At 49.3% G+C, this 25240-nt stretch overlaps 1 protein-coding gene across 1 annotated transcript in view; it reads left to right on the top strand.

The window, feature by feature from the left end:
- Positions 1 to 25240, top strand: part of KDM7A (lysine demethylase 7A) — a 74778-nt gene that overhangs the window by 19918 nt on the left and 29620 nt on the right. Inside the window, exons 2-7 of the mRNA XM_055134044.1 lie at positions 10357 to 10442; positions 15658 to 15775; positions 18104 to 18264; positions 21111 to 21252; positions 22141 to 22327; positions 23947 to 24109. Coding sequence (XP_054990019.1) covers positions 10357 to 10442; positions 15658 to 15775; positions 18104 to 18264; positions 21111 to 21252; positions 22141 to 22327; positions 23947 to 24109 — 857 coding nt within the window. The remainder of the gene's footprint in view (positions 1 to 10356; positions 10443 to 15657; positions 15776 to 18103; positions 18265 to 21110; positions 21253 to 22140; positions 22328 to 23946; positions 24110 to 25240) is intronic.

Here is a 25240-nt window from a genome sequence, read left to right as displayed (position 1 = left end):
GGTTAAGAATATTTCCCTTATGATGAGAACTTGTTGACCAAAGGTTGTGAGTTTGTGAGTACATACATTGCAGGTGGGACCCCGGGGTTGAGTTCCTTCCAGTGCATGGACCCCTGAGCACCATCTGAGTAACCCCAAAGCCCTCTGGCCCCCAGACAAGAGCAACAACGGAAAGATCTTCTCTCCTCACCGTTTCCATTGACTGCACGCAGCATTGACTGCCGTCACCGGCACACATCCCGTCCTCACGGCGTCCTGTATAATTAGAAGTGTTTCTGTTTGTGTGTTGGTTTAGAGCCCGCATGGAAACGAGATCCTGTGACATTTGTCTTTCTGTCTGACTTATTTTAATTAGCATAATTCCCCTTAGATCTCTCCATGTGAAGTGGCAAAACTTGGGGGCCGTTTGGGGGCTACAGCTGGCAGGGGCTCCTCTTGGCTCTGTGCTTGGGGGGTCACTACTAGTGGTGCTTGGGGACTCATACATGGCGCTGGGCATTGAGCTGGTATTGTCTGCATGCGAGGGAGCACCTAAACCCCTACTTCTATCTCAGGCCCCCAAGACTTCATTTTTTTTGGACGAAATTATAATCCGTGTATATACTATGTATGTTCCATGCATATTCTTTATCTGTGGTTTCCTAACTTGATGGGAATATGAGCCCTTTCTTAGAAGAATGATTAGCAAAATCTCTTCCTTTCGGTAGTCGCCTTTCCTTTTTGTGGGAGATTTTCTTTGCCGCACAGAAGCGTTTGAGTCAGGTGTGGGGTCCCACTGGCTCGTTGTTAAGGGGCGTAGCTGGCTGCTGTGGGGAGACCCAGAGGCTCTTCAGCCTTCCCTGTTTCCCTCCCCTGTTCTTTCTTTGGCTCTTTTTGATGCTCTTCCCCAGCGCCCCGAGGAATGTAGATGTCCCGAGGCGGCTGGCTAGCGGTGGTTCTGGAAGGCCCGCGACAGTTGGAGGCACGAGCCAGCTGCTCGAGATAGGAATGAGTGTCTAATTTTCTGAGATCATTATGAACCTAAGGAATTTGGTTCAGAGTATGCTCTTCATTTAAAACCTTTGATTAAAAATAGCCCAGCACGTAGCACGGCAATAAATAACTCATGTGTCAAAAATAAGCTCTTCACAAAAATTTGAGATATGTCTTACTCAATTTGCATAGGAGAGCACTTAATTTTATGAGGAGTTATATGTCAGCAGGAACATTACAAAAGTCAGGATTTTTCCCTTTCTCTTATTTTTCTTTTTCAGTGGGGGTGGGGGGAGTTGGGGAGCCACACCTGGCGATGTTCACGGGTTACTCCTGCTCTCAGGAATTAAAGTCTCAGGAATTACTCCTGGCCGTGCTGGGGGGACCACATGGGGTGCCGGGAGTGAACCCAGGTTGGCAGCATGCAAGGCAAACGGGCCCAGAAGTCAGGATTTTCTGAGCTGAAGATTTTGTGATGTCACCATTTTGCTTTGCTCTGAAATATTTCCTATGGTAAATACAAGTTTTAGCTTCTTATTGACATCTGGTACAACATGTCCTATTCATGAAATGTGCTACGGAAGTGAAAGTACCCGTTGCCGTCCTAGCACGTGCCAGCGGGTGTCTCCTAAACCAGTGCCGACGAGCAAGTCAGGGTTTGGGGTTCGTAGAGCAGCATCCTGTGGTGTCACCCCAGGCGCCTCGCGTGCGTCTGCTGAGTGTCTTCATAAATCTTCAAGGCAGCGTCTGTCATTAACGAGCGATGGACACCTTTAGAGATGAGACGGAACAGCAGACGGAACAGCCCTCCGCCCCGGGGCGTCCGCCTCCCAGCTCCCCCACGGCTGGTCGTGCCCCGCTCGCGGACGCAGCTGCCGTCCCCGGCTTACGGAGACATCAGGTGCTCCGAGCCCTGGAGCAGGCGAACTTTCGGAACTGCTACTGATATAGACTTTATTTATTTATTTATTTTGCTTTTTGGGTCATACCCAGCAATGCTCAGGGGTTACTCCTGGCTTTGCACTCAGGAATTACTCCTGGCGGTGCTTGGGGGACCATCTGGGATGTCGGGGATCGAACCCGGGTCGGCCGCGTGCAAGGCAAACGCCCTACCCTCTATGCTATTGCTCCGGCCCCCGATGATGTAGACTTTAGTTCCACCTTCCCAACCAGCAGAGGAACGATGAGACACTGCTGCCGTAGAGGTTGGTCAGCGGGATTTCCCCCTGTTTCTTGTTCCCTTAAACAGGGAAGAGAGCGATGCAGAACCTGACAAGCTCTCCGCGGCGTATTCGACATGTCAAAAAACAGTAACAATCATGGGCTTCATTCCCCTGACCCTGAACGCAACAGGGACGAATGAGATGTTACTGGCGCCCGCTCGAGCAAGTCGATGAACAACAGGACGACAGTGATACAGTGATTGTTCCCTGTTCATTTCTTTTTTTTGGGGGGGTGGGGTTTGGGCCGCACCTGTGGTGCTTAGGGGATGCTCCTGGCTCTCTGCTCAGGGATCACTGTGGTGGGGCCCAGGGGACCGGGAAGGTACTGGAGTTGGACCTGGGGTGAGCACATGCAAGGTGAGCACTTTACCTGTTTCCCCAAGCGCACCCATACAAACTCCTTAAAAAAAATTCAAATGAGCAGACTGACAAAGAAAGTTGCCCGTCGGGGCCGGAGCGATAGCACAGTGGGTAGGGCGTTTGCCTTGCACGCGGCCGACCGGGTTCGATCCCCGGCATCCCATAGGGTCCCCCAAGCACCGCCAGGAGTAATTCCTGAGTGCAGAGCCAGGAGTAACCCCTGAGCATCGCTGGGTGTGACCCAAAAAGCAAAAAAAAAAAAAGAAAGTTGCCCGTCATTTCATGACTGCATCGCAGTTTTCAAATAACTTTTCAGGGGCGGGCTGGAGCCCAGAGGTGAAGTCAGTCTCCTTCACCCGGGAGAGGCCTGGGGCTCCACCCTCGGCACCGTCTCCCACCTGGCCAGTTGTCAGAGCGGTTAGCCCTCCTCAGAGGTGTCCTGGCTTCCTCGTGTTTGGGGGGCGCTTGGTGCTCAGTTCCAGACAGAGAGGCTGTACAGCCCCCGCCAGCCCCCCGGGAGCCTGAGTGCCAGTCAGATGGAAGCGGCTTTCTGGGGGGTGCCCCCGGGGAGGGGGAGTGTGGTGGTGGGGTCAGGTCGGGGCGGGGGAAGAATGCCGCGTGCCTCCCTCCCGCCAGCGCGGTCTCAAAGAGCGGGCCACCCACTCCAGGGACAGCGTGGGGTGACAGCGGGCCTCGGAGCATGACCCGAGAGGGAGCCGAGAGAATGCTGGGCCCCGCCCCGGAGCCCTGGTCAGTCATTAATGCAGCCCCCGTGCGCTTCAAGTGCCAGCCAAGAATGCCAGCTCAGCAGCGGCTGCAGCGGGAGACAATGGCAGGGGCTCAAGTTGTCACTGTCCCACTCACCCCCTGACAGGGACGCTGCTCTCGGGGCGAGGGGCGCCATTCACCAGAGGTCAGGCTGCCGGCCCCCCAGGGACCCAGAGCCCCGCCACTCACAGTGGGCTCGTTCTGCTGTGGGAAAGAGCGGCTGGGGACGTGCAGGGGAGGGTCTCGGGGCGGGCGAGGTGGGGGGCAGAGGGCACCGTGGCCTTTCAGAGCCCCGCTGCTTGTCCCCCTCGGCCGCTCCTCACACACTGCAATGGGATCCCAGAGTTCCTTTGACGGCGGTGGGTGGTGGGCGAGGTTGTCCCTCCCCCTGAGAGAGAACCAGCAGTGCGTGTCATCGTCCTTTTGGTGAGATAACCTGGGTCTGGAAACACTTCTTATGTTTGGTTTGATGCGGAATGATATCTTGTATGATTCGAGGACCAGTTTTTCTGATTTACTAGCTCACTGTATTTGCTGTGTGTGGGAATTAGCCATGTTCTGAAACCTTAAATTAGCTTGAAGTATTTTGCCAGTTTGATTAGAAACGACATCAAAAGGCCGGGGGAGGCTCTGGCGCACAGAGCTGGTGGACGGAGCGGGGGAGCTGCTTTGCGTGCAGGGGCCCGGGTGTGATTCCAGGATCACGTGGCTCCCTGAGCACTGCTGCTAGGAGCACCCCCTAAGAACAGTTTGCCAGGAGTAGCCCCTGAGTACCACCGCGTGTGGCCCAGAAAACAAAAATCGAACACCAAGGAAATCAGAGATGCTGGCGTGCGTGCCGACGGAACGTCTCATCTCCAGAACCTTTCCCGGCTCCATCCTGGCACTCAGCGCTTGTCACCGGGCAGGGAAGCGGCTCGGAAGTGCTTCGGAAATCTCAGACCCTCATTATGCTGTGTCTTACAGAGCCACTTCCGGGACCGCCCCATGTGTCGGTGCCCGGGGCTTTTGGAGACCCCCGACGGCCTCACCATTGCCTCATCCCCTTCTCCCGTCCCCTGCCAGACTCCAGAGTCCGTCGTCTCTGAACTGCCTTGCCAGTGTCCTCCTCTCTCTCCGGCATCCGCCTCAACACCCCGGCCCCGGCCTGCACAGCGCTCACGGCTGGCCACACGCCGCTGGGGACTGTCACTCTGCCTTTCGGGCCACCCTGCTTCCTGGTTCTTTCTCTGTCCAACTGGTGCATGTATGTTTTTCTGTTGTTTCATGTGCCTTTGGTGTTGAGGTGAGTGCTGCCTTACTCACACATGTGACCCCTGGGAGGGGGGGTTTGGTGTGTGTTGGCGGGGCTCTGGTGCGGCCACTGGCACGTGGGCTGACCTCAGTGCCGTCTGTGGTGTGTGTTCTTTCTATAGGGAATGGGGTTGTCCAGCATCGCTCAGTCGTAAATGTCTCTCTGGGCTCTTGGTCCGTCGCATTGATCACTCTATTTTCCCACCAGGGTCAGACTCTCCTTTTAAGTTTTAAAGTCAGTGATTATATTTTTTTCTTTTGAGGGGGCCACACCTGGCAGTGCTTAGAGCTCACTCCCGGCTCTGCACTAAGGAATTGCTCCTGCCAGTGCTCGGGACCGTAGGGGGTTCTGGGGATTGAGCCTGGGAATCCCACATGCGAGGCAAACACCTTACCCGCTGGACTAGCTCCCTGGCCCCGGTCGGTGTTGTTTGACCTTTCCTGTAAGTTCCAGAAGAATCCATTCTGCGTATCTAATGAAAAACCTTGTGTTCATGATGTGCATGGGTACCCTGAATATTTTGCTTCAGGCTTACTTTACTGGACTGAAAAAAGGTCTTTCAGTTAAACTTTTCAAGTTAGCTCATCTCCCATTTGGTTTTTGTGACGTAAACGAAACAAGACAAGTAAATTTTAGTTCTACTTAAAAGTAAATTGCAATGATTTGATTCAGTTACGTGGATTAAATATTCAAATAGCAATGTTATACTGTCTTTCACTACTGGTTTTGACTTTTTTTTTCTTAGCTGCAGGAAGATTTTTGATAAGTGAATCGGGGTTCTCAGAATAGACTTGTTTTGGAGTACCTAGACATAGCTGTGCTTCACTGATTTTAATATTTTGTTGTAACTGTTGAATTAATGCATTTCAAGGTTTTTGTTCAGTTATTTTTCTTCACATGGTTGTAGATATAATTTTGTCCTCACGAGTACCTCAGTTGTGGAACAACAGCACTAGAAAAGTGAAACATAAATGTAAAGTCTAACGAATAATTATAAAACTTGCACTCTTTTTTTGTGTGTGTGTGTGGGTACACCCAGCGATGCTCAGTGCTCACCCTGGCTCTGCTCTCAGGGATCACTCCTTGTGATGCTTAGGGGCCCGCAGGGGAGGCTGGGGATTGAGCTCAGGCCGACCACGTGCAGGGCAAGCACCTTCTCTGCTGCACTCTGCCCCCTGCAGCCACAGCAGCCCCCCTTCCCAGCTCCCGAGCCCACTAAACCTTGAGGACATGCAGGTGCCGCCGCTGTGAGCCGCCTTCTCGCTGGTGAATTCCTGACACTTCGCGTTAGCCTTGCTTGGCTTGGACCCTTTATATTTCCCCGTTAGTTTCAGAATCAGCGTGTCAGTCAGTTCTCATGGTTCTGATCGGAGTTAAATAGAATCTGTTCATCATTTCGAGGACGATTAATATCATTTGCATGCTTGAACTTCAAACCTATGATCATGATGTATATCTCCTTTTAGGTCTTTTTAAAATTCTCTCTGTTTTGTGATTTATTAAGTCTTGAGTAGTTTTTGTTTAATTCTAGCATACTTGGCAGTTTTTAGGTAGCCTTTTGTGGTGTTTTATTAAATTTTTATAATTTAGCTGTAATTTATATCATTGGGATATGGAAAAACAACTCTCTGTGCAGTTGCTGATTCTCATTGTCTCTAGATACTTTGCCTTTTCTGTCCTGTATAAGCAGAGCATTTGCGAGTGACAGATTCGCCTCTTACCCCCAGCCCCTGGCCTTTGCTTTACTGTTCTCCAGGGAGGCCTCCAGGGTGGGTTCCCCAGAAGTGGTGGTAGCTGGTGTGTTTTTCTTAGTCCCACGTTCAAAGGATATGCTTTCCTGGTATTTGCATAGGATGTTCTAGAAGTGCTCTTTACCAGATTATGAAAGAAACTTTGTGAGTCTTCATTTGATGAGATTTTGTTTGCTCTTTAATCACAAGTAAGTGTAGAATTTTAATAAGTAATCGTCCTGAGGTTTGTTGATGGTGAATCTCACAACAAAATTCAGCGTTGGTCTGGGGGGAGATCTGAGGGGGCTGGCGGGCAGCCTTGCGTGCGGGAGCCCCGCGTTCCGTCCCAGCGTGTTCTCCGGAGCATGCGCACTATAGCGCACCAGTCAGCGTTAAATCCATCCCGCAGCCGCCCGAGGGATAACTCAGAGCTCCAGCCCCGGTGCTAAGACAGTTACGGGACTATTACAATGCTGTATCTTTCTGATTCAGATTTTCCCGTTTACCTGTACATTGTGTTTTGGGGCCACGCCTGACTGTGCTCAGGGCTTACGACTGACTCTGTGCTTGGTTGTCACTCTTGGTGGTGCTCCGAGGGCCAGATGGAATTCTAGGGATGGAGCCCGAGTTGGCTCTATGCGAGGCCAGCGCCCTTCCCACTGTTCTGTCGCTCTGGCCTCTACCTGTCGTACTGTCCTCTGCATCAAACCGTTCTTAATGACCGCTTTGGTAGTCACTGTGTGCGTGGTCTCCGGTTTGCCCCTCTCCTTTTCTGTCTTGGCTTGGTTCACACTCAGCTGTGCTCAGGCTCACTCCTGGCAGCGCCTGGGGCGCCACATTGGGTGGATGCTGGGGCTCGAACCTGGGGCAGCTGTGTGCAAGGCAAGTGCCCTGTCCGAGGTACTGTTGATCTGGTCCCAGTATTATTTATGGGTTTTTTTTTGGAGGGGAGGGGTGAAGCAAGGTAGATTTTATTGGAACTTACTTAGAAAGATGTGAGGGGAGAGAAAGAGAGATGTGTCCCGAGAGAGAACACAGACTTCTCCAGAGTGGAAATAGGCAAAGAAGCTTCAAGACAAGTGAGTGAAATCCGTGTCCAGGGAGAATGTGGGCCTGAAGGGCAAGCCAGTGTCTGGCCCTGCTTCATTCGGAGACTTGCTAGAGGCTTCCCAATTTTCTTCCAAGAAATCCATTTTTGACTTTACTTGTTTTCCCTTGTTTTCTCTGTCAGTGATTCTGCCCTTTTATGTTACCTTCTGTGTTTTTAAGATTTGCTTTTTGCTTAACTGTTTGGTTTTTGTTTTTGACCCGGCGATGCTCAGGGTTTACTCCTGGGATCACTCTGGTGGTGCTTGGGGACGGGATGGGATGTCGGGGATGGAACCTGGGTGGGCCACATGCAAGGCAAGTGTCCTGTCTGCTGTACTATTTCTCTGGCCCCTGTAACTTCTAGAGATTGATACTTGGCTTATATATTTCAGCCTTTAAAAAAAAAAAAGCAAATTGATGAACAACGGGACAACAGTGCTACATGCGTTTAAATCAATATAGTTCTGTTTACATATCTGCAGCCCACATTTTCTTACGTGATTTTTTTTTTTATTACAGCTCTAGATTTCAGAATTTTGGTATGATTGCTCTCTTAGCCTATGGATTCTTTAGAACTTTATTTCTTAATCTCCAAATGCAGGAAGATTTTCTGCCTATAGGTTTCTGGTTTAACTGGACTGTGGGCAGAGAATGTGCTCTAGATGGTCTCAGCTTTGCCAGAGTGGCTGCGTGTCAGCGACGGTCACTGTGTGCCGGAGAGAGTGTGTCTCCGGACGGGGACAGGGGGCCAAATGCACAGTTGTCGGTGGCCTTCAGTCCTGGGGCTCACGTCTTGTCTACTTTTTTTGGCATGCCTGTTCTATTTTGTTATCAGGGATAGTTGCCAATATCTCCCCCTCAATTTTTCTGCTTTATTTTCCTGGTAAATTGAAAAATGTTTTTGTTAGTTTTTTTGTATTTGTGTCACACCCAGTTGTGCTCAGGGACTCAGCGTGGGTCAGCCGTGTGCGGGGGAGGTCCTCCACCCACTGGATCATGCCTCCAAATGCCTCTTCCGTGTTTTAACTCTTTACGTATTGGCAGTCTCTCACAGCATTGTCTTGTGTCGTATAGTCAGGGTCGTGCAAGCTTGCCCGTCTGTCTGTGACTTTCCTTAGTCTGACTGTGTCTCTGTCCTGTCTCTGTCTCTCCCTGTCTCCCTCCCACCATCCACCTCAGATCTCTTGGGTCACCTTTCCTCGTGCCGTTCCCTTGGTGTTCTTTTCTCTGTGTTAGCTGATCATGTGTCCTCAGTTGGGTTGTCGGCAGGGCTGTTTCTCCCGCCCCTTACACAGACGTGAGCTGAGCACTGAGCTGCACTGGGGCCCGCAGATACTTTCTTTAAGCCCTTGAAGCTCTGGACTTGCCGCAGCTCCCTGGACTGCCCGGAGCCGTCTTCCTGCTTCCTGTGGCCTCTGGCCTTTCTCCTTGTGGCTTTGCCTTTGTCTGAAGTCTGTTTCCAGCAGTCTCCTAGGGATGGGGTTAAGTGGAGACTTTCTGATTCTCATTGTAATTTGTTGGGTTTCTTGGGTCGGATTCAGTGGCCTTTCATTGTTTTTAGAATTCCTCCGTAGCTCTTAATCTTATGGTATTGCTTCCGCCCGCTTTCTCTTCACTTTCTGAGACTCTCATTAAATGTATATTTTACTTCCTCCCTCCCTCCCTCTCTCTCCCTCCCCCTCTCTCCCCCTCCCTCCCTCCCTCCCTTCCTTCCTTCCTTCCTTCCTTCCTTCCTTCCTTCCTTCCTTCCTTCCTTCCTTCCTTCCTTCCTTCCTTCCCTGCAGCTAGCCATGCTCAGGGCTACTCCCAGCTCTGTGCTCGGGTCACTGTGGCAGTGCTATCCCGGGGAGTGGACCCGGGCCTCCAGCATGCAAAGCCTGCGCCCAGCCCTCGGACTCCCAGGCCAGTGCTCGTGGTTCTTACCATCCTACTTCTGTTGCTGCCATCCCTCTCTCCTGTGATCTGCATACTGTGACCCCAGAGTCACATGAGAAGTGGGGCGGCAGTGGGGAGGCTTTCTCTGATAGGTTTCTCCTGTTCTCCGTGTGTCTCGCTCCCTCAGTGGTCCCCAAAGCTGGACCCCGGTGACTGCTGGGGTTGTGGGGTCTCCGGCATCGCTGTGGCCTCCGGGCCCTCACCTCGGTGATAGTAGCTGCTTGAAGGACAGCGCTCTCGTGGCCTGGCCAGACCTCGTGGACAGGAGACTGAACACACGTTGATAAAAGACAAAGTTCCGGGGCCCGGCTGCCCACATCAGGGTTCAGAGACTGGTTTCACTGGGCGCTTCTCTGCCTGGCCCACAGAGGACCACTGTCACGCTCTCTCTTCACACGGCCTGGCCTGAATCTGTGCGTGCCCAGTGAGCACTGGGCCACGCCCCTGTGGGACCCGGAACCCACCCGAGCCTCTCGGGCTAGGCCAGTGCCCCACCCGCCCGGGGCCCCCCGGTCCGCTAGCCCAGGGCCCAGCCCAGGGCTCCTTTCACCCTCTCGAGTCCCTCCCTAGGGGCCCTTGCTCCTGGACAGCCGCTTCAGCCGCCAGCGCCTCCGTCACTGCTAGTAGAAGATTGTGAGAGACACAGCCGGGGGCAGGGTGCTAGCCTGTGGCCGCCCCGGGCCCCTGAGCACCCCCAGCAGTGAGCACAGAGCCAGGCGCAAGTTCTGAGCACTGCAGAAGTTGCCGCCCCAAAACGAAGATTAGAAAGAGGGAAATTTCTTCAGTGTTTGAGTTTATTCTTACCCACAAGTATTTAGGCAGGAGTGTAGGGGGAAGAATAAAATTTATCCTGGCATCTTTTGAGAGCGTAGTACAAAATGCGTTGCTTAGTTTGTTACTCAGCCGAGTTGCGATCCATGCATTGTCATTACAAATAAAGACTTTACATGTATGTATCTGACGGCCCTGTCTCTCTTCACCCTAGCTGTGTCGGAGTAGAAGAGCATCATGCTGTCGACATCGACCTGTATCACTGTCCCAACTGTGCGCTTTTACACGGGTCCTCCTTGAGTAAGTACTCGAAGCCCAAGTCCAAGTTGAAGTTTAGAGCCTCACGTGTACATGATGCTGCTTTAACGATACTTTCTCTTATATTCACCATTGACTGTAGCAAAGATAGTTTCTGAAGATGATTGAGAATGCAGCGTTTGTCTGAATTAGTAAGCCATTTGCTGAAAGAAGTTAAAGGTCAAGGGAAAGCAGAAAGATCGTTCCTTGTGCCAGTGCCAAAGTTCCCAAACTTAGTATATATTTTCACAGCTTGCAATTTGAGAAGTGTGATAGTTTTGCAGGTTCTGGGAACAGATTTTACCTGTTGTGAAGGAGAAAACGAGGGCGTTAGGGGGCAAGTGTATTTCTGAATTGTGTTGCGACAGTCACAGGTGTGTGGCTGGTCCTGAGGCCCCTGCCTGGGGGAGCAGGAGGCCGGGTCTAGTATTATTATTATTTTTTCTTTTTGGGTCACACCCGGCGATGCACAGGGGTTACTCCTGGCTCATGCACTCAGGAATTACTCCTGGCAGTGCTCAGGGGACCATATGGGATACTGGGAATCGAACCCGGGTCAGCCGCGTGCAAGGCAAATGCCCTACCCGCTGTGCTATTGCTCGAGCCCCCACCAGGTCTAGTATTTGCCCACAGACTGTTCCTGGGGCCAGGCCAAGAGCCACGGGGAGTGCCCAAACCCTGTGGAACCTTCCAGCACTGCATATAAGATGGACTTCATTTTCCACATCTACGGATGCTTTCCCAGATAGATTGGGTTGGGAACTGTCATCATACAAGCATGAGAGTAGAAAAAAGCGAAAAGACTTTGGATTATTTGACAGCATTCTTTTCTCAAAAAATGCCTCCTGCAAACCAGCATGTTGGTGTTCCTAAAACTAAAGGGAAGATGCGTAGACTTAGTTATTGTAGAACTGAAAGGGACCTTTCCGGAACGTGCCTTGATGTCTGCTTAAAGGCTTACTCTGTGGAGTGCCGAAGTATGTAGCATATAATGGAATAATTATAGACCAAGTGTGATTCTCGAGGAGACAAGTGAAACGGAGTTGTTAGCTCAAGAAGGAAACGCACCTACAATTTATAGCTGTTTTAGCGGCAAGTTTATATAATCCCCAAGTGAAATAATTTGAATTTAATTTCTGTGAAATAATTAGAGGGCGCACGAGACAGAATAAATGGCGTGTTGAAAACACCACCATGTGTGAGGCACGCGCTTTGCTGTTTTCTCGGTGTGATTTCATTTAAAAAAAAAACAACAAAACGTGCTGTGCTCACTGCATTGATGGCGCTGCTCATCATGGGTCACGTCCTGCACTGTGAGTGAGATGGTTCAGTGACGCTCAACCGGCTCTTCTCGGCGGCTCGTCTCTGAGTAACCTGTCACGGGGCATTGGCCGCCACCCTCCGGGTGCCAGGTGACTCTGAGGACCTAGAGAAGTGCCCGGGATACACTCACTCATCCCTTGATCCCGCCCCCTGCCTGTATCCTGCCTGACCCCTGACCCCAGAGGCTCTTGACCGAGCGGAGATCTGACTTCATGCGGTGCCCCACGCGTCTCCCCTCCTGGGGCCGGGAGGGCAGGGTCGGTGCCAGCTCCCCCCTCGGGGCTGCTGCTCAGACCAGGTTTTCCTCAGAGGAGGGAGAAAACCATCCCCCCTCCCCCCCACCCCCGGCTGGTTTGCTTCGCTCCTGCGGGGCCTGACGGGATGGTTAAGCCTGTCGGCCCTTCTTGGTAGTGACCCGCAGCCTGTCTGGTGTCTGCCGGGGTTGCGGAGTTGCCCTGTGTTACCTGCCGTGTTGTAGCTCTTAACCGTCAGCGTGAGGAGACGCGCTCTCGGAGCGCCTGTGGGCGCGCGGGCAGAACCGGAGTAGGCCTCAGCTCCGGTGCCCAGCCCAGAGCCCGTCCAGTTAAGTGTTCACCAGAAATGAAAAGCAAACCAAAGTCGTGTCATATCTAACTTGTCAGATAAAATGGCAGATTTTTCTATTTTTTTTTTAAAAGAAAAAATAATCATTCGTACATTGATTCAGGGCTTTGAAATAAACTGCTTTTGTACTCTGGTGAAAATGGGAGTTAGCCTTCTACCTTGGGGACAATTTTTGTGATAGGCAACATCAGTCTTATTTATTTATTTATTTATTTATTTATTTATTTATTGCTTTTTGGGTCACACCCAGCAATGCTCAGGGATTGCTCCTGGCTCTGCACTCAGGAATCACTCCTGGCAGTGCTTTGGGGACCCTATGGGATGCTGGGGATCGAACCCAGGTTGGCCGCATGCAAGGCAAACACCCTGCCCGCTGTGCTATTGCTCTGGCCCTGCAGCCTCAGCTTTAACAGACTGAATTTTCAGTGTCTCATAATTTATCCTGAAAATTTTTGTATGTGATTTTTATTTTTTAATTTTTATTAAATCATTGTGAGATACACAGCTACAAAGTTGGTCACGATCGGGTTTCAGTCATATTAATACTCCGATAGCTGTCCCTCCACCAGTGCACATTCCCACTGCCAGTGTCCCCAGTTTCCCTCCTGCCACCTCCCATCTGTGATTTTTAATATCAAATTTGAAGAAAGATTCAGGATGAACTAAGTGCTTAAGATTCCAGAAATGATTGTAGCGTGCATCTACATCTTAAAATCCCAGACTGCCTTTAAATTGCTTTGAATATTTAATAAGGAGAAAGTGCTTGTTATATAAAAAGGTAAACAGAATAAATTATGATCCCAATAGGAGATAAAATGGGATGACGTGTGTGTAGCAGAAACAAGATACCCTGAATTCTAGAAGGTATTTTTTTTATTGATCTTCATTTTATATTTTGGGGGCCACTCCTGGTGCTACTCTGTCAGCTGTGCCAGATGTCATTTGTCTTGGCTTGTGGCCACACCCCGCTGTCCTCAGAGCTCACCGTGTTCAGGCCCACTCCTGGCGCGCTCAGGGGACCATCTGCGGCCCCGAGGATCAAACCCTTGGCTGGCCACGTGCAGAGCAAAGTGCCGTTCCTCGAGATCTAGAAATGAGGAAACAACACGTTAATGGGATGCTTTCATGGGGTTTTCTAGTAAGATTGCTCTGTGGTTCTCAGTTTCTCTCAGGTGCTCTCTGTAAGTGGACTTGACTCCCATATGGGGAGGTTCACTGTCATAAGTTACTTTGGACCCTAAATCACCCCGGGTGGTCTCTCAGCTTCTCCATATCCACAAGAACTTAAGGTCATTCTTTTATGATGAATGTCAAGAGAAAATTTGAAATAATTTAGATTTATAGTGTCCTTCTATCCCTCCTCTCCCATGTATGTTTTTCTCTTTTTTAAAAATGAAAATGTTTAAGCATGCAGGACAAGCTGAAAGCATTTTCTAGTCGGCCCCTCCAAATGGGCACTCTGGATGCACTCTTTCCTCCTGTCCAGCCACTGTTGGTACGTCTCTCGCCAGGGGCCTGGCCATCTGAGTGGCAGGCTTCAGGAGATTGTCCAGAATCGAGCAGTTGTTGGGCTTAGGAGTGCTGGTTTAGGGACTCCTCAGCGGCTAGCAGGGAAGTGTAAGGTTGAACTAGATTTTTCAGCATGAGGTTTAAGCGCAGCCCAGGAGGGTGACCTTAGTAGCCCGTCAGTTCTCGTTATGGCTTAATGTTCTGGAGAGAATAGTGGTTTGAAATCATCGTGGCACTTTGGATTTGGGCAAGTGTGGGTGTTTCACAAAGCTCCCTCCACTCATTTGAGTTCTGATTGATTTTAAAATTATTTGGAAATAAGAAGTAGATTAAAAAAATTCAGTTAATTACCTGCTCAGGTTTCCTCACAGTCTGAATGAAAGTAAAGCCTTTTTTATTTGCTTGGTTTTGGGGAAACTGGCTATTACTATTCATTTATATGAAAATTCTTCCGAGTGTTATGAGGCCAGGAAATAAGTTATCAAATCTTACCAGATCGGAAGTTTTGCCTCATCTCCATATTATATGAAGTAAATGTTGACTTCTTTGTGTCTAGAAATGCCTTAAAAATTTGGAGTGTTCGGGGCTGGAGCGATAGCACAGCAGGTTGGGCGTTTGCACTGCACACGGCTGACCTGGGTTCGATTCCCAGCATCCTATATGGTCCCTCAGACACTGCCAAGAGTAATTCCTGAGTGCATGAGCCAGGAGTAACTCCTGTGCTCACAGGTGTGACCCCTCCCCTCAAAAAAAAAAAAAAGAAATTTGTAGTGTTCTAGATAAGAATTGAGTGTTAAAAGTAGGTGAAGGGATATACGTAATAACCTGTCAGTACCTGAATTGCAAGTCATAATGCCCAGAAAGGAGAGAGGGGAGGGAGGAATGAGTGAGGGAGGGAGGGCGGAAGGAAGGGAGAGAGGAAGAGGAGAGAGAGAGAGAGAGAGAGAGAGAGAGAGAGAGAGAGAGAGAGAGAGAGAGAGAGAGAGGGAGGGAGGGAGGGAGGGAGGGAGGGAGGGAGGGAGGAAGAAAGAAAGACTGGGGCGTGGGTGAGGGTGGGAGGGCAACTGGGGATGTGGGTGGTGGGAACTGTATACCGGTATTGGGTATCGGAAGGGTATTGGAACATCCTGTGACTGAGACCCAATCATGAACAACTTAGTAACTGTGTATCTCATGGTCACTGTCACTGTCACTGTCCTCCCGTTGTTCATTGACTTGCTCGAGCGGGCACCAGTAACATCTCCATTGTGAGACTTGTTGTTACTGTTTTTGGCATATCGAGTATGCCACAGGTAGCTTGCCAGGCTCTCTGAAAGTGACGGAGGAATAGAACCCGGGTCAGCCACGTGCAAGGCAAGCGCTCTACCTGTTGTGCTAAATTCTATTAATTTTATCCTTTTTCACTTGGAGCGTTTTGGACCGGGCAGATGACTCTCGTAGATGACCGGCTTGAGGGAGAGCCTGAGATCCAGCCTGGGGACCGCACGGCCCCCCGCCAGCTACAGCTCTGGTGCCCACCACCAACGTTATCCTGTAAAGGAAAATGCTGACGTTCTCCCTGAAGGCGCCACTCAGCTGCAGGGCAGTGGCAGGGATGGGCAGCTCAGGGCCCACTCTGGGGGGAAAAGGGAGTGTTTTTGTTTTTGATTTTAACTGGACTACAGTTGTTCTAAGTACATACAACATAGCGATCGTATGTCATTAAGCTGTACAGTGGATGTGAATTTGAATGCGTGTAGTACCCTAAACACCTGCTCTCTGTTCTTCATCTTTCAAAACCCAGTGAAAAAGAGGAGGAACTGGCACAGGCATGACTACACCGAGGTCGATGACGGCTCCAAACCCGTGCAGGCTGGGACGCGCACGTTCGTGAAGGAACTCCGTGCTCGGGTCTTCCCAAGGTATGGAAGGTGACAGGAGCCACCTTCTCTGGAGCAGTAGCTTTGAACTTCAGGTTGCAGCTTCTATTTCTCAACTGGATTTTACCTTTCTTTTTCTTGTTCCTGTAACAGGACGGAAAGTTGCAGTGTTCTGCAGATAGCTGAGTCAGAGGCGTTTCAAGGGGCGCGTGTGCTTCCCTGGGCTCCCTAGTGCTGGCTGTGAGGACCTGTCCCCGGAGCTCACACTGTGTGGATCTGAGGGCCCTTCCCGGGGCTGGTTCCCTCTGGTCGGCAGCTGCCGTCTCCCCGTTATGCCTTGATTTCAAATTTGCTTTCCCTTTTTTTGTTCTTGTTTTTGGGGTCACACCCGGCAATGCTCAGGGGTTACTCCTGGCTCTGCACTCAGGAATTATTCCTGGCGGTGCTCAGGGGACCATACGGGGTGCCGGGTATCAAACCTAGGTCTGCCTCGTGCAAGGCAAGTGCCCTTCCCACTGTACTTTTGCCCTAGCCCTGATTGTTTTGCCATTTTTTAATTTTAATTTAAAAAAATTATTATTATTTTTTGACTTTTGGGCCACAGCCAGCTCTGCTCAAGGGTTACTCCTGACTCTTTACTCAGGAATCACTCCTGGCGGTGTTTGGGGGACCATATGGGATGCCGGGGATTGAACCCAGGTCGGCCATGTGCAAGGCAAACGTCCTCCCCGCTGTACTATCTCTCCTGCCTTTATTCTTTTTTTAACGGGAGGGGACATTCTCTCCAGCAAGCTTTGGGGATGGAACCGGGGTCGGCCATGGGGAACGCAGGAGTCTCCAGCCCCTCACAGTCTTTCAGGCCCCAGCCCTGTCTGTTCCCCGCAGGTGGGCGTCTGCCCTTGGCCTGCGGAAGTTGGCTTCTGACCTTTGCTCAACCTCTCACGCGGCAGCAGGGCCAGGCTTTCTGATTTTTAAAGAGAATGGAAAGTTCCTTGCGTTATCTGTGGCTCGGAGAGAGTCAGGAGCATTATATAGCATTTAATCATGCTAATTGAGATCATTTTCTTCTCACCGCCTGACATCTATTTAGAGTGATAATGCTTAAATGGCTTTTACACCAGATCATAGCCAGGCGTGCTCAAGAGGGGAAGTACAATTTAAATTTAAATCACAATATCACATGCGGCCTATTATGGCATTATTTTAGAGCTGTAACCATCAAACCCTTGCTACTTCTTCACCGTCTTAGGAACCGGTTCTCGCCCCTTCCCGTTCACCCCGGACCCGGGCTCCCTGGCCATTGCGCCTGGAGTCAGGGCCCCTCTCGGTGTTTGCTCCTTGCTTGGCACAGCCCGGGGCTGGGGGTTGCTCCCGAGTCTGGGCTGCCCCGGAGAGGCGGGGGCTCCTGGTCGCTGCGTCAGCAGCGTGGCGTCTGGGGGGCTGGTGTGCCTTCGAGGGGGAGGAGCAGCAGCTCCGATCTCTCTCGAAGAGGTTTCTTCTTTCTGGTGGGGTGCGGAGGGACACGCCCGGCGGTGCTCAGAACTTACTCCTGGCTCTGTGCTCAGGAATTACTCCTGAATCTGTGCTCAGGAATTGCCCCCTGGCAGGGCTCAGGGCACCAGATGGGATGCTGTGGATCAAACCCAGGTCGTCCCACTGTGCTGTTGCTCTAGTCCCCTCCCAGAGAGGTGGGGTTCCCCCCCCTTTTTTTTTCTGGTTTTGGGCCACATCCGACAGTGCTCAGGGTAAAGTGACGCCTGGCTCATCACTCAGGAATCACTCCTGAGCAGTGCTCGGTGAGCCATAGGGGTTTCGGGATCAAACTTTGCACTCAGGAATTACTCCTGGCGGTGCTCAGGGAACCATATGGGATGCTGGGAATCGAACCTGGGTTGGCCTCGTACAAGGCAAACGCCCTACCCGCTGTGCTATCGCTCCAGCCCCTCCCCCCCATCGTTTTTGCTTTCTTAGTTCCTAGACAGCTTATGTTGGTCAGTGTTTGCCCTTGTACGTCTCCTAAGCTCAGCCAGTCCTTAAAGCTGCAGGCCTGCAGCTGCCATTCCACTGTGCCTCGTGGGGTGCGGTACCCAGACCTCTCCCGTGCTCAGGGCTGAATCGTTACACCCCTGGCATTTGATAGAACGTGCATCTACACTTCCAGTCAGATGCGCTGAAGTCATTAGCTACCAGTTTTGCTTAAGTTCAGCAAAACGGGTTTCAGGAAACCTTCTCTCTAAAAAGGGAGACAAGTTCACTAGGCCGAGAGCCACCGAGACCATCAGTGATTCAGCGTCTGATAAAACTCTGGCCAGAACTTTTTTTGCTGAACTAACCCACAGTGCTGACCTCTCCTTCTTTTTGCTTCCTTAGTGCCGAGGAAGTCATCGTGAAGATGCACGGCAGCCAGCTCACTCACCGGTTCCTAGAGAAGCACGGGTTCGAGGTCCCGATCATGGTGCCCAAGTTAGATGACCTCGGACTCAGGCTGCCCCCGCCTACCTTTTCTGTCCTGGATGTGGAGCGCTATGTGGGTACGAAGCCGACTCCGTGACGTATGCGGGGAGGCAGGGCAGGAAAACCATCACGACCCGTTCATGCAGAAAGCGGCACGGAGAGCGTTCCCTGTGCGCCTCGCCTGTGCCGGGGAAAGGGAAAGTTAAGATCACCTATGCCGGAACCATTTTTCTCAGGAGATCCGGGGTTCCCGGCAGGATAGGAGCAACCATTCTGGCCTATTCAAACTCCTCAGACTTGCCTGCTCCCCTTTTGGCTTCCTGTCATAGTTTTAGATACTTGGCTAGGAAACTTGATCACCAAGGAAGAAGGCGTGGGACCTGGGATTGCTTCTCGGCGTCTGTGTAGAATCCAGGTGGAAGATTCCAGGCCCAGGATCCCAGTTGCAGAGTTCCTCCTCTGGGACCTCCCTTACCGGGCGCCTGCAGCCTAGAGAAAGGCAGTAAGAAAGATGCTGTCACTTGCTTTTTTTTTTTTTTTTTTTTGTCTTTTTGGGTCACATGGCAATACTCAGGGTTTACCTCTGGATCTACACTCAGGAATTACTCCTGGAGGTGCTTGGGGAACCCTATGGGATGCCAGGGATTGAACCCGGCTGCAAGCAAGGCGGATGCCCTACCTGCTGTACTATTGCTCTGTCCCCAAGACACTGTCGCTTTCGAGTTCTTGCTGTTAGTGACCTGAAGATACTGCCATTGCGTGCTGTCTAGACTTGATGTGTGGCTTGGGCCCTGGAAAGCATAGGACACCAGGGGACAACCCTGCTCAGGGAACCCTTCATGTCTTGTAACATTGATGCCCTGTTGAGGATTCCGCAGTTCTCAGCCCGGAACTTGCAGTTGAGGCTGCTCGTGTCTACCTAGCACTCAGCACTCACTATCAGCCACAGGCACAGATCTCTCTGGGAATTAGAGCGCAACTCAGTCCTGACTCAGAATCCTGACTCAGGTCCGCTGCAGCATCAGAGATCTCAGAACTTAGCCCTTATATTGCTGGTTCTCTTTGGTAACCGTTTTACTAGAAAATCCAGTGGGATGGCATGCCTTTCCTATTCAGCTAATTTTAAATGTTTGACTAAGTAGATGAGGCTGCTTTAACCATTGGCATAGATAGTTCAAAAAATAATGACTGGCCCAGAGAGATGGCTCAGCGGGAAAGAATGTGGGTCCCCCGGGCTTCAGAGAGTGACCCTCCAATGGAGCACTAAACTGGGAGTTGTCTCCAAGCATTGCCGGGTGTGGTCAAAACCAAAAATAGCAGTAGCAGCAATATAATAGTAATAATTTAGTAAACATTTGGGGACAGTTTGTCTGCTTGATAGCTTGATAGTAAAGCTCTTCAGTTAGTAGAGTTGTTTGGCCTTTTTTGGGAGGTCTTGATTTTTGGGGGTTTTGGCCGCATTTGGCGATGCTCAGGGATCATTCCTGACACTGCTTAGGGGACTATATGGGATGTCGGGGATTGAATCTGGGTTGGCCACATACAAGGCAAGCACCCTACCCAGTTTTCTGTCGCTCCAGCCCCAAGTTGTTCAGCCTTTTAAAGATAAAACTGAATGTGGAACCAGGCTGTCCATTCTTAATCTAGATCAAGAAAATGGCATTTGTGTGTTTTCTACTTCACATTGGTTAAGATCGCCATACCTGGAATTCCACCTGCCCTGTAAGACATGGTAAAACTGATGAACCTTTTGTAGTTTGGCACTGCAGCAGAATATAAGCAACATATATGTAGATTGGCAAGAAAACTGTCAAGGAATCTGAATTCAGAATTTAGCTCACAGGCTCTGATGCATACTGCATTTTGCTTCCTAACCACTCATGTCTTTCTTGCAGCAGGATGTTAGAAGACTGCCAGGTGAGCGGAAGTTGTTGGTGCTGGCTGACTTGTGCAGTCATTCTCCAATGCCTGAGTGGGTGTTCAGAGTGATAGGGAAAAGTGAAGAGAAGAGGCTGGGTCCCTCATTCCTTGCCAAAGGAGATTGGAACCCAGAGTCGGGGCACCCTGTCCACACTGCAGCCTGATGCGGTCTTGTCAGGAGGAGCTGCACCCAAGACACCCTGACATATGAAAAGCTTTGGGCCCAAATAAAGACGTTCAAAATTTATGTAGCACTGCACTGTAGCACTGTCATCCTGTTGTTCATCGATTTGCTTGAGTGGGCACCAGTAATGTCTCCATTGTGAGACTTGTTGTTACTGTTTTTGGCATATTGAATATGCCTCGGGTAGCTTGCAGGCTCTGCTTGTGGGATACTCTTGGTAGCTTGCCGGGCTGTCCGAGAGGGACGAAGGAATCAACAAATTTATGTAAATACATAAAGTGATAATAAAACGTATCTGAAGTCAAAAAGAGAAAGGAAGAAAGGAAGAAAGAAAGGAAGAAACGAAGAAAGAAAGAAAAAGAAAGAAAGGAAGAAAGAAAGACAGAAAGAAAGAAAGAAAGAAAGAAAGAAAGAAAGAAAGAAAGAAAAAGAAAGGAAGGAAGAAAGAAAGGAAGAAATGAAGAAAGAAAAAGAAAGAAAGAAAGAAAAAAAGAAAGAAAGAAAGAAAGAAAGAAAGAAAGAAAGAAAGAAAGAAAGAGAGAAAAGCTTTGAAAGCCTGATAAATTTTTGTGCTCAAGGTTAATTATTCAGCTCTATCTTAATTGTCTGATTCTTTTCCTCAAAAACCTTCCTTTCTCCAAAAGTTCCCATTGGATTTTTAAAAGCAAGCATACAGAAAAATTATTATCTAGGCGCTGGAGTTTGATGCTTGGCTTGATTATTATACTCAGTGTACATGGTCTTTCAGTTACTTTTGTTTCAGGCATCTATTGATGCCGCTCAGAAGCCCAATAATGAGACTGTAATTTTTCTCTGCAGGTGGTGACAAAGTGATAGATGTCATTGATGTGGCAAGGCAGGCAGACAGCAAAATGACACTTCACAATTATGTTAAATACTTCATGAATCCTAACAGACCAAAAGTGTTAAATGTGATCAGCCTTGAATTTTCAGACACAAAGTGAGTAGTTCTGGACGTTTTGATTTAGCTTTCTGAGTGTTCCCTAAATGCAGTTTAATGATAAATTAATTTTAGTAAGGAACAGAATTGTGACTTCTGAAGTGGTCCAGTGATAGAAATGTTGTAAATTTTTCTCTGACACACTCAGAGACTATTGAGAAATAAGATGAATTTTGAATTTGCTTTTATTGACCTTAACTTTCTGTTAATTTCTTGGTTTGGGTTGAGTTGGGAGATGCAATTTTAAGAAGTTTTAGTTTGTACATTGTGGGTACGGTGTTTGCGTGTGTATGTATTTGTGTGCCCTTGTTATTGTTTTTTCTTAAGTGCTCAATCCTCTTTATTTTTCTATTTTTATTTTATTTTATTATTATTTTTTTAAATGTATCTTCCGTGAGGTACAGTTACAGGCTTACAAACTTTCGTGCTTATGTTTCAGTGATACAATGATCGAGTACCTATCCCTCCACCAGTGCCCATTCTCCACTACCAATGATCCCAGTATCCCTCCTACCACCCCCACCACCCACCCCCACCTCTGTGGCAGGCGGATTCCCTTTTCTCTCTCTCTCCTTTTGGTGTTGTGGTTTGCAATACAGGCATTAAGTGGCCATCATGTTTGGTCTATAGTCTACTTTCAGCCCGCATCTCCCACCCCGAGCGGGCTCTCCAAGCATCCTTTACTTGGTGGTCTGAGCTGCTTCCCCCCCACCCCACCACATGTGAGCTTCCAAGCCGTGGAGTGATCCTCCTGGTCCTTATCTCTACTATCCTTGGGTGTTAGTCTCCCGCTCTGTTACTCTATATTCCACAAATGAGTGCAGTCTTTCTATGTCTATCCCTCTTTTTCTGACTCATTTCACTTATGTTATTGTTTTTTTTATAAAGGATGTCTGAGTTGGTGGAAGTTCCTGATATAGCCAGAAAACTTTCCTGGGTAGAAAATTATTGGCCAGATGACTCGGTCTTTCCCAAGCCATTTGTTCAGAAATATTGCTTAATGGGTGTTCAGGACAGCTACACAGATTTCCACATCGACTTCGGTGGCACTTCAGTTTGGTACCATGTTCTCTGGGTAAGAAAGGAATATTTCTTTTTCGCATTTATTTTTTATCTTGGTCACTGTGTGCACAAACCCTCATTAGGAGGGCTTCATGCAAGAACTGTTCCAGCACTACACCCTCCGCAGTTCTGTCTCTTCATATCCCACAGACCAGGGAGATCATTCTGTGTCGGTCCCTCTCCTTCCGACGTCACTTAGCATAACTTCAGCCCCACCCGCATGGCAGCAAATGTCAGACTTCATCTATTCCTACAGCTCCATACTGTTTCACTGCATGCATGTAGTACAGGGTCACCTGATCTTAGACACTTGGGTTACTTCCAGATTTTGGCTATGGTGACTGCTGTGGTGAACACAGGAGTGCGGATGATCTTTTATGAATTGAGTTTGGGGACCCTTGGGGTAGATGCCTGGATTGGTGGGTTATTTGTCCTTTTACTGACAGAAGGCTGCAGTCACATTTTCCAAAGGGAAATTATACCAAGGGAAGCTTTTAAAATTCCTGAGGAGGATCTATCATTCTTTTTACTCCCCCTCGCCTTTTTATTCATGTGCCATGATTCATAAAACTGTTAATACTATTTTCATTCCTATCCCAAGTAACGAAGGAGCCATGAGTTCCTCATTTTTGTTTTGATTTAGCCTTTTGACTTTCTTAACTCTTACTAAAACCTGAAGCAAATACCTAAAGAGGGGTAAAATTGCAGGAAGATTTACTTCTGATCTTAAGGATGGGAGTAGGACTGTGAGCTAGTTGGGGAAGTCAGTGATGCAGTCATTTTTTTTACCTTTCTACCTTGCTTTCCCAAGAACTGTGCTACTTAATACAGTAGCCATGGGTGTGAATAATTGAAGGTAAGTGTAAACGAAATTCTAGCTCTTCACTTCCGTTAGCCACACTCAGGGAGGCACCCAGGGCTGTAAGTCCAGCTCGGGACACGTGGAGAGCCACTCTTGCCATCCTCTCAGAAAGCTCTGTTGCCACTGACCAGAGCTGGACTTCCATCTCTGTCAGGCGGGTGGGAATGCCCTGGACTCCGTTTGGTGCTCTGTCCGAGGGTTCCTGTTTCTTCAGGATGAAGCACAGGGTCAGTTCACTGCAAGGAAGTTTCTTTACAGATCCCTGAAAGCAACCACTATGTTGTAGTAGGCCCAAGGGGCAAGGACAGAGTTTGCAGGGAACACTCTAGCCGGGGCCTGGGAATATGCATTTGCTTCTCACTCTTGAAACTGAGATCAGTGACATGACGGTGATTCCTTCCCCTCCTCTCTCAGAACCATTTGCCCAGCACTTTACTTGCTCCTCCTCCTTCCGGGCGCTCTCGCTCAGGTGAAGAGACTTAAGGGCAACAACTAGGGATTGGGTGTGCCTTTTTGAGCCTCAAAATTCTAGTAATTGTCTTTATTTTTTTAAATTTTATTAGAGAATCACCGTGATGTACAGTTACAAACTTATGAACTTTTGTGTTTGCATTTTACTCATACGGTGATCGTTTCCCCATCCCTCCACCAGTGCCCGTTCTCCTCTAGTAATTGTCTTTAAATGAGAGCAGCGCCTTGGGAATTTGTACTAATCTAGGAAATCGTAAGCGTGTCTCTTTTTCAAATTTAGTGTGATTACTCCTTTCTAGGGTGAGAAGATTTTTTATTTGATAAAACCAACAGATGAAAATTTGGCACTCTACGAATCTTGGAGTTCCTCCGTGACCCAGAGTGAAGTGTTCTTTGGCGAGAAGGTGGATAAATGCTACAAATGCGTGGTGAGACAGGGACACACCTTGTTTGTCCCTACAGGTAAGATCACTTCCCATCCCTGCCCCTATCACTGCTGCTCCGTCACACGCTCTCAGTTTCTAGTGAGAGCCTCTAGCTTAAACGTATTGGTGGGGTCTGTGTTATTTTCATTGTTTGTTTCACTTTTGTTTTGGGGCCACCCCAGCAGGCACTGCTGGGGATCTAACCTGGGCATTCTACATTCAGAGCATGTGCTCTGTGCATTGAGTTACCTCTGTTGCCATGTGTTTTGCATGGCCCAAGTTACCACTCTGACCTTTTTTTAAAAAGAACTTTATTAAGTCATTAGTTACAGACATTCAGTATTCCAATACCAGTCCCGCCTCCATTGCACCTTCCCACCACTGTTATTTCCAATTTTCCCAACCACCCTTGAGCCTGCCCCCATAGCAGGCCTCAGTAATTTATTTTGCATTGCTTGTTATAAATAATCTGCTAAAAGGATGATCAAAATCTGTTTCCCTAGAAAAAAGTTGGTGAAGATTGTTGTATCTCACCATGGAACCCTTAAGCCCTTACATAAGAGATTACTAAAATGTTATTACAGGTCAAGCCTTCTACGTTTATATATTGTTCATCGAGATTGGTTGCCTTCTACGTTACATCCCATCCAATCTGATGTGTTACTCCTGGTTTATCAGTGTTACAGAGTTTGAGATGTCGTGTGCTTCGGGGTGCCCAAAATTTTTAATGGGGTTATGGAGCTAGAGTTAAATTCTTAACTGACTGGTGACTTTGGAGAGAGTGACTGCGGGGCTTCCAGAAGTACAAGGAGATGGGTGGGAGATAGTCCATCCCCAGCCCCTTGAAAGCTGGAGATTTCAGTCACAAAACCCACATACCTGAGTTTTTTCAACAAATTGATTTCTGGATGAAGCTCGTCCAAGCAGTGGGGTCCAGCCTGGAGAATTATGGTGATTGTGGCATCTGGAGGTTTTCGGCTGCCGGCTCCGGGTGGATGCAGGGGCTCACCCTCCTACCCCGGCACCCCCTCCCCCCGGGACAGCTCAGCCTTGTCCGGGATCTGGGAGAAATGCTGCCACTTGTTGACCTCTCCTGAGATTTATTTTTGAGTCCCTGGATCCTGGCTGGTGAGAGTGGCGCTGGTGGTTGACCATCCTAATTTTAATG

The sequence above is a fragment of the Sorex araneus genome, chromosome 1 (assembly GCF_027595985.1).
Source record: "Sorex araneus isolate mSorAra2 chromosome 1, mSorAra2.pri, whole genome shotgun sequence".
Taxonomy (NCBI): domain Eukaryota; kingdom Metazoa; phylum Chordata; class Mammalia; order Eulipotyphla; family Soricidae; genus Sorex; species Sorex araneus.
Note: the sequence above shows the minus strand (reverse complement) of the source record. Positions and strands in the feature narration are given on the sequence as shown.